The sequence below is a fragment of the Mandrillus leucophaeus genome, unplaced genomic scaffold, assembly GCF_000951045.1.
Source record: "Mandrillus leucophaeus isolate KB7577 unplaced genomic scaffold, Mleu.le_1.0 Scaffold1061, whole genome shotgun sequence".
Classification (NCBI taxonomy): domain Eukaryota; kingdom Metazoa; phylum Chordata; class Mammalia; order Primates; family Cercopithecidae; genus Mandrillus; species Mandrillus leucophaeus.
In genome coordinates this window covers 257,131-266,238 of record NW_012098777.1, presented here as the reverse complement: position 1 = coordinate 266,238, position 9,108 = coordinate 257,131, and the positions used below count along the sequence as shown (strand labels likewise).

General features: G+C 33.8%; 1 protein-coding gene across 1 annotated transcript in view; it reads left to right on the top strand.

Moving 5' to 3' along the window:
- The window catches only part of LRP1B (low density lipoprotein receptor-related protein 1B), a gene marked incomplete at its 5' end in the record, with an annotated part of 705,068 nt that overhangs the window by 468,896 nt on the left and 227,064 nt on the right, over window positions 1–9,108 (top strand). Inside the window, 3 exons of the mRNA XM_011984332.1 lie at window positions 189–305; window positions 417–536; window positions 2,241–2,360. Of these exons, the coding sequence (XP_011839722.1) occupies window positions 189–305; window positions 417–536; window positions 2,241–2,360 (357 nt within the window). The remainder of the gene's footprint in view (window positions 1–188; window positions 306–416; window positions 537–2,240; window positions 2,361–9,108) is intronic.

Genomic DNA, 9,108 nt, shown 5'->3' with positions numbered 1-9,108 from the left:
TTTTCTGGAAGCCATCTGAGTTGCTCAAAGCTAAACATTTGAATCTGATAGCTATCGAGATGAGAGACATTCACATTGTGTTCTAGGATATATTTATTGTAGTAAATATCTTGAATGCCAGAAAGTCTCTGTTTAAGAAGTTGTGAGGTAAGATTGCCATTCCACAATATCTATGCTCTCTCCCCTAGCTGAATTTAAATGTCAGCCAGGCCGATTTCAGTGTGGGACTGGACTCTGTGCTCTACCAGCTTTCATCTGTGATGGAGAGAATGATTGTGGAGACAATTCTGATGAACTCAACTGTGGTAGGTGATTAAATTCCTAACTAATGAACGTAAGTCTAATTCTCAACTGATTATGTCTGTGCGATTTAAATTCAGATACATATTTTTTTTTCCTCTCTCTCTATGTTCTAGACACACATGTCTGCCTGTCAGGTCAATTCAAGTGTACCAAGAACCAGAAATGTATCCCAGTAAACTTAAGATGTAATGGGCAAGATGACTGTGGTGATGAGGAAGATGAAAGAGACTGTCGTAAGTCAGCTCAAAATGCTCTGTCTTGTCTTAACTTTGACTCCTAACTAAAATAAGTCTAAAAATTATTACTATACTTCATAAACTCATATGATGTAGATAAATTAAAAATAAATTACGGTCAAATAATTAGAAATAGGTGCCAACTGGGATAGAAGCTCTAAATAAAAATAGAGAAAATGAAAATATGGGCAAGTTTACTTTAAAATCTACCTGGAAATTACGACAAACATGAACAACATTCATTCATCCACATCATCCTTAAGAGAAGCATCAAATACAACATGACAGTTGATTATGTTTTTTTAAATGTATGCTTGCCCACATTAAGTAGATAAAGGTAATTTACTTCTGTTGATTAATTCGTTTCTTGAAGTTAAGTTATTTTTAATTAGAGAGTTTTTTTCTCCATGAAATACATGTTGTACTCATGAAGAGACATATAAAATCTGGGTAAAATAGTCTAACAAAAGTTTAACTTCTATAAAATTCTAAATAATGCTCTATTTAACATATCTTAATGAACTATTTGAAAGAATGATAGTAAAATATTTTGTTTCTTTTCATCTCATATTTCCATCTTCCATCAAAATTCAAATTACGTTAAATGGAAGGCAAAACAGTTTATACCATGTACATATATATGCACATAGGCTGACATGCACATGCTTGCACACGCACTCACACATTCAGATTGTGTGAACAATGGAGCACCTGTCAAGTTTCAGGGCTTCAACAGAACTGTTGTCAACATTTCTGTCTTGCTCAAGTTTTATTTTATTCCTCTAAAATTTTATCAGTAAATAATGTGCAGTCATCCAGCAATTTGATTAAGAGGGTGCATTCAGAATAAAGTCAGTACCAGTTCTTTATGGTTAGCCATTCTAGAAGATGATGCATTGAACTGACTAGGATTTGTGATGCAGTTTACAGTCTAAGTTGGATGTTCACTTCCCTCAAAAACTCAACACAGGCCGGTCACAGTGTCTCACGCCTGTAATCCCAGCACTTTGGGAGGCCGAGGCAAGTGGATTACCTGAGGTCAGGAGTTCGAGACCAGCCTGGCCAACATGGTGAAAACGTGTCTCTAATAAAAATACAAAAATTAACTGGGCACAGTGGCAGGTGCTTATAATCCCAGCTACTCGGGAGACTGAGGCAGGAGAATAGCTTGATCCTGGGAGATGGGGGTTGCGGTGAGCCGAGACCGTATCACTGTACTCCAGCCTGGGCAACAGAGCAAGACTCCATACATGTATAAAACTCAACACAATTCCTAGACATTTTGATAAACTTTGTACTTTTTATTTCCTTATTCACTTAATGCCTTCCAATTTTAGTATTTTTGAGTTTACAAAAATGTGTACCTATGAATTCTTATTTTTTTCTGGAAGAAGACTTATTTTGAAAGTCTCTGAATTCTTAATTCTTAAAATTAGTGTTCAAATATCTAATCAAAAGTTTTTTTGAAAACTCTGATATTTATCAGTGTATCACTGCAAAAATATGTTTTCTTTTACTGGAGAGGATATCAGGAGTATCTCATAAGAAATTAAAAGTTAAAATTCCTCACCTTCAGTGTCCTATTAATTTAAAGACAATATTTTTTTGATAAACTCTCTTAAACATTTGTCTATAAAATTTGTTTTTAATAAATAAATATGTTCTCCAAAGCTACATTTTAATAGCAGTTTTCTTCCTAAGCTGAAAACAGCTGTTCTCCAGACTATTTCCAGTGTAAGACTACGAAACATTGCATTTCCAAGCTGTGGGTTTGTGATGAGGATCCAGACTGTGCAGATGCATCAGACGAGGCCAACTGCGGTGAGTGTTTGTGACTCTGGGTCTTCTCTCTCCGTTTTTGGGTCATCATCTGCAATAACCACAGTGAAGCAAATTTGAACACAATTCTTTTGAAACTAAGGTCTTACCTGAAAAGGTTTTGTCTCTGTGTTCACAGACTCATAAAAACGTAGGTTAGCTACTTTACAAAAAGCCTGGAGTGATAAGATGGAAGAGTAAATATTCCTTAATATAACCCAGAACTTTATAAAAGATAAACCAAAGAGGTAGAATAAGACCATTATTTTCTTATATTAGAGTGTGAACATGCTAGCATTAGCATTTAGTGAATAGAAATAAGGAAACACTATATTCACATCATTCTGGATTTCATTTTTTTTTTGCTTAAATCCCTAAGATTCTGTAGTTATTCAATGATTATTGTATGTCATTCTTTAATAGAATACAGTGTGAGAAAAGAATAAAAAGCATCTGTTCTGTATTAGTAGATGACGGTGATCATTTAAGCCAGCATTTGCTTTTGAAACATTAATATTTTCACTTAAAATAATTTTATTTACAATAATTTATTGATTGACATTGCAGAAATGGAGAATATATTTATTTTGTTTAATATATTTGATTCTATCTTAAAGCTGTTAACACTGAGACAGAAATCAAGAGTATTTGCTATGTGTAATTCATTTTATCAGCATTTATTAACATTAATTGAGCCTGTTCTGTAGACAAATATGCCGATTTGGCATTGTTGGATAAGCAAAAAGCATTTCATCTAGTAATTGATTAGAAAAGACAAAGTTTGTCCAAACTGGATAGGACTCCCAGACTTCATAAAAGTGTGTTAAATGCATTTGCTAGATTCCACAGTACTTTCATTGAACTTTTATGGAGAAAATGAAAATAATGAAAAACCTTTAAGTGCTCTGAAATTTCATTTATTTTCAACAACACTTATGAGCTACATGTATAAGTGCTGGCAATAATAACATGTCTCTAAGTGATTTTCCTAATACTATCTTCTTATAATTGGGTCTTTAGAATATGCAACCAGTATAGCTTACCACAATATCATAAAACTACCATTTACCACTTTGTGGAATTGGTTTTCAGAATTACTTCACAAAGCCTCAAACTGCATTCATCACCAATTAGTCCATAGCAACTACCAAGGACTTTTGTGGGCTAGTTTATATTACTGGCTAGTTTACTCTGTTGTCTTTTGCATTTTCACTTACCAAACAAAAGTGAAATAATGACTTGTTAATTCTGAACAATTTCTGGACTGGGTTGTTATTTCTGTATTTTCCTCTCTTTCCTTTTCCTCACTTTAGCATGGTTTAACTCTGTTTTGGTAGATTATATGCTTCAAATAGATTATTATCAATCACCTTAGTAACAACAATACCGAATATTTAGTTGATGGTAACCATATGGCCCGAGAAATATGTTAAAAGCTTTAGAGTGATTATCTTACTTAATCTCTTTATTACCCCTATTTCATTGATAAGGAAAGTGGGCAAAAAGAGGTTCTGTAACTTGTCTAAAGTCCTACAGCTAGCAAGTCCTGTAACTGAGATGTGACTCCAGGGTTATTGGAAACCAAAGCATCTGCTTTGAACCTCTGTGGATACAGCATAAACATACTTCATTCTTTCCATATGAAGAGAAAAATATATTTAAATGTTTTCAGTAGTGAGGTTATATAGGATTCTCCCAGCCACTAGTATTGCTGTAAGTTCCAGACCAGTGTACACACACACACACATACGCGCGCACACACACACACACACACACACATACGGGGAGCAAGGATGGAGGGTTGTCATCTGATTTGAGTTATACAATTTTATTGTGCACAGGTGCTAATTAATGTAAAGAAAATTCTATGTGATATCTTAGTACAGCATTTCATGCCCCTTATTTTCTAAAGGGATAAGTGGCCACCTTGTTTCCTTTTGTCCTCAATAAATATAGAAATGTTACATATTTATGCTAATTCTTTAACACTCCCTGGGATGATTCTCCTTCTGGTGTTTTTATTGAATGGGAAAGAAACATAACACTTTGTAAAGGTTCACTGTGTTATGCCAAGTCCTTATCGTTTGACTCAGTTATGTATCCTTATGTCTAAGAACCGATCTTGTCTAGAAGCATGGGTGTGTTTCACTATTTCACATGTCCCGTATCCTCAGGACTTAGCAGGATGTAGAGTAGGATTGCATTAAGTGTGGGATGAGTGTCTAACCTATTCCCTCTTGCAGGATCTCTATTTAGAATCCATTTTTATTTCAGTTTGTGTCCATAGTTTTCTTAACCCGTGCTATGTTTAAGGGGAGATTCTATTATGCTCTTGAAGTTCACCTAGTTATTATCTCTTACTTCTCAGCACCAATTTTTGTATTTATCTATAGTTCCATTATCAATAGGATTATTTCATTTCTAAAGTCTGAACATTGTAATTTGTTCTACCTTGACATATTCTAATTTAAACAATTTGTTTTGTTTTTATTTAAATTATGTAAAGAAAGCAATATAGAAGCAAGAGAAAGAGAGAGAGAAGCACTATGAAAAAAATGAAGCAGAGTAACTTAACACATAGAAAATATATATATAGTGTAGGGAATTAAAATAATAATCATTGTAAATATTTTTTAAATTCTGTATTTATATTTACTGAAATACCATGTTTATTGAATTTAACCTGGTATAATTGGGTCTATGAGTACTTACAATTTTAACAACAAATGTTCAATCTATGAAAAAATTGTATGCTAATGTATAATTTAAGGAGACTTTGAATAGATGTAAATTCAATATAGTGTAGGAGACCAGCATTAATAATTTAGTCTTGGTGAAACTTTGGATATAAATTTTAAAAATTAAATTAACTATATAACTTCCCATTTTATTAACGCCTGGTTTTTGAGACAGCTGAATTTATGAATCTGTAAAAATGTACATTTGGCACATTTGGATTAAATTATTAAAGGTCTTTAAAGAACATCTTGGAGCTCTATTTTTGCCTGAGTAAAAATTTAAATCTATGCTAGCCTTGTGTCATGACAAGATAGTTACAAATTCATTTTGCGAGTTGTTAATAGTTTGTATAAAATCACTTCTATTTGCTCGAAGGTGTCTGCTCTTTTAAACTTTATACCAAGGGAAAAACAAGTTTTAAAAAATGTACACAAATACAATTATATTAGACCGTGGAGGAATGCTCTTGTAGGGCTGTTGCACTGTTTATTACAATCTTGGGCAAACACCAGGTTTGAATGCCTGACCAAAATAAGTAGAATATCCCGATTGTAGCAGCTCCAGAATATTTATTTGAAATTTCAACTTCAAACTTTCTTCACCTTCAGCCTACTCTATTCTATTTCAAGAACTAATAGAGGATTTAAGAATTTGACAGACTATACTAGCATCACATGTCTGCTTAGTAATCAGAGTTGAAATTTTTCTAAAATTGAACTCATAAGATGGTATTAGAATCTGGATCTTTCTATTATGTTCTCTCTCCCCAGTTTACAGTTTAGATGCTTTTGCATTCTCAATGCCTCTAAAATATTTTCTCTTTTTATCAGCAATTTCCTGTTTGGTCTCTAGTGGTCGACTCTGCACTCATGCCCCAACTTTCTGGCACCCACTGTTGCTCTGCCATATGACTCCTCTCTGTCGTCTTGCTTTCTGCTTATTTTCCTGCATCCTTTCATCTAATCTAGAATTCTGAGTTTTCAAAGAAGATTCTTGCCTCTAAGTTGATTCAACCTCATTTGCTGCTTTTGTGCAATCTCATTTTATAACTTGCTGTTTGGCTAATGATCTTTAATTAATGTGTTACCTATCGTCACACTAACTAGAGCTCGTGAAGAGAACTTGAACTTTTTACAGTGTCTTTGTATCTTTTGCAACCTGGCTTTCCCAACACGACGCTGAAAACATTCAACCAAAAAGACAGAACCTATCAACACGTGCTTTTATTTTCCTTTAAATATGTGATCAGGGAATTTGAAACTCACTACTCAAAGCTACGGTTATAAGCTATAAGCTTGCATTTATAAGTTATAAGCTATAGTTCTAAGCTTATAAGCTACATTTATAAGCTATACAGTTGTAAGCTATACAGTTATAACTATAAGCTATAAGTACTCTTATTACCTTATAACTGTTTTTATAAAGTTAAAGCAAGTACATGTTAAATTATAAAATATTTCAGACTGGGAGTGGTGGCTTATGCCTGTAATCCTGGCACTTTGGGAGGCCAGGGCGGGAGGATTGCTTGAGTCAAGGAATTCAAGACCAGCCTGGGCATCATAGTGAGATCCCATCTCTGCAGAAAAAAAATATATTTAAAAATTTACACCTGTAGTGTCAGCTCCTCTGGAGGCTGAGGCTGGAGTGTCGGTTAAATCCAGGAGATTGAGGCTGCAGTGAACCATGATTGCACCACTGTACTGTAGCCTAGGTGACAGAGACAGACCCTATCTCAGAAAAACCAAAAAAAAAAATTCACACATATAGACTTGTTATATAACAAGTATCATGTTATGTAAATTATATAATAAGTGTCGTGTACTATTTTTAATAGTTTTTAAAATTTGGTATAAGATATCTCTCTTAATACATTTAAATTTCTACAATAACACTAAAATCCTCCTCTTCCCTTCCCCATTCTTCTTCCCACTCTCCTGAAGTGATCATGTATTATTCACATTTATTATTTTTTACTTGTACTATATAATTATACAACTATGTAAATATGCATATATAAATTCAATATATAGTATGTAGATGTACTTTGTAGATATACTTCCATTTAGAATAACATTTAGAAATTGTTTGTTCCATGGTTTCAAGATAACCTTTGGAGGAAAGCTTCATGCTTTTATATATAGTAAAGATAATGTACTTAAATTTTGTATCTTGGAAAATGGTCCACACTTACAAATATTTTGTTAGGACATCTGTGTAGTATTTTTAATCAGTATTTCCCAAATTTAAATGTAGGTTATAAATATATGTACCATATTTTGACTAGCAAACAGATGATCTGAACATCCTCAGTGCCTCTATCCTGTGTGGCTGTGACTTGTGACTGAAGCGGGTGTGCTGGGGGATGTTGTTGAGGGAGGCTGCTGGGAGACAGATTTTGAATTTTCTAACATATGGTATCACAGTATCTCTCTATCTAGATATTTAGGAGCATGGGATTATGTACCTTCCTGTTAGCAGCTGGAAAGGAGAAAGGGCCTCCTATTCACACAGTCTCTGGAAACTCATTCGTCTCTGATGGGGTTTGGTCTGATCTGCACTCTGTGCTCTAATCTGACTATGAAGTGCAGGCATCCTCACTCCCTGTGGGTTTCGCTGTCTTCAAGTCTTTATTCTTGATGAGCTGCTGCTTACTCTTATGTTGCTGTTGATATATGACACTCCTTGAGCCAAGATCCTTACAGCAGCACATTACCCTGTAAACCTCCTAGGTCCTGTGAGGAGCCAGGAATACTGCCTCAAGCTTATACTTCTAACTTCTACCAACTTTTAATGTCACAAAATAACTCCTAAATTTTTTTAAAATGTCGTGTGCATCCAGTATTGTTTCTCCTAGAAGCTTGGCCTTTTCCCATGGTAAATTCAGGTGAGTGTGATGCTTATCTTTCCAGTGTCTTGGTCCATCCCATATCAATCTGAGAGCTGCCCTGATGTCTTGAGAATATGTGCAGCTGATCTTTCTACAACTTTCCCATCTTTTTTTCCTTTTCACAATCTCTCAGGATCCAGAAGGGAACTTTACATTTTCTACCTGCCTGAAAAAAACATCTGGTTAATATCTTACTCATTGTTGAGATGATACTTTCTCTACTTTTCACACTGGCAATTAAAAAAAAAAAAAGCCTGTGGGGCAGTATAATATAGGAGAGATAGAAATGAAAACCATATTGTTTTACTGCTTTCTATTTTTTGGCATTCTATAGTTATTTGATCCCAGATGAATTGTAAAATAGCAGTTAATGACATTCTATGGAATCACTATTTCTCAGGATGTACTTTGAACATTTTGTCTGGTGTGTGTGTGACTGGTATCTGTTGATTGATTTTCAATCTAATTCTAAAACTTTAAAAAAATAATTGCATAGTTCTATCTTGCTTCTTTGAAACCATGATGTGTACCTATGCTATTATCTTTTTTAATAGAAACTTTTAAACGTAATTTAACTTCTGGTATATTTCTAAACTTTTAAAGTAGTTGTAATGAAAATAAGTATATTTTTCTACAAACTTGGTAGTGTGGGGAACTTATTTTCTATGTGTAAAGCAGCTTCTGTTAATTCAGTAAGGTTTTTTATTTTGTAGTATTATTAGATCACTACATTTTATGGTAATTTTTTGATATATCATGTGTTTTTCTTTCACCTATTTATTTGTTTTGCTAAATTTATTATTTTCCTCTTTTCTGCTAATTATTTTTTGTATGTGTGAATGTATTTGTGTATGTATATTTTGCTGCAAGAGAGAGGGAGAGAAAAAAAGAGAAAGGAAGAGAGTGTGTATGTGAGAGAGAGCCCGTATAATAGAATTTATTTTGCATTGAAATGTTTTGGTTCTAATAGAACCCTTGAAGGAGAGCCTAGCCATATGAATGGGACCAGGAAATTGTCTTCTGGCTTTCATAGGAAAAAATGAATGACCTATATGGAAGTCACTGAATAGTCCAAGTGGAATGAATACATTATGCTTTTTCATAGCTTTCATCCAATGACTTTGG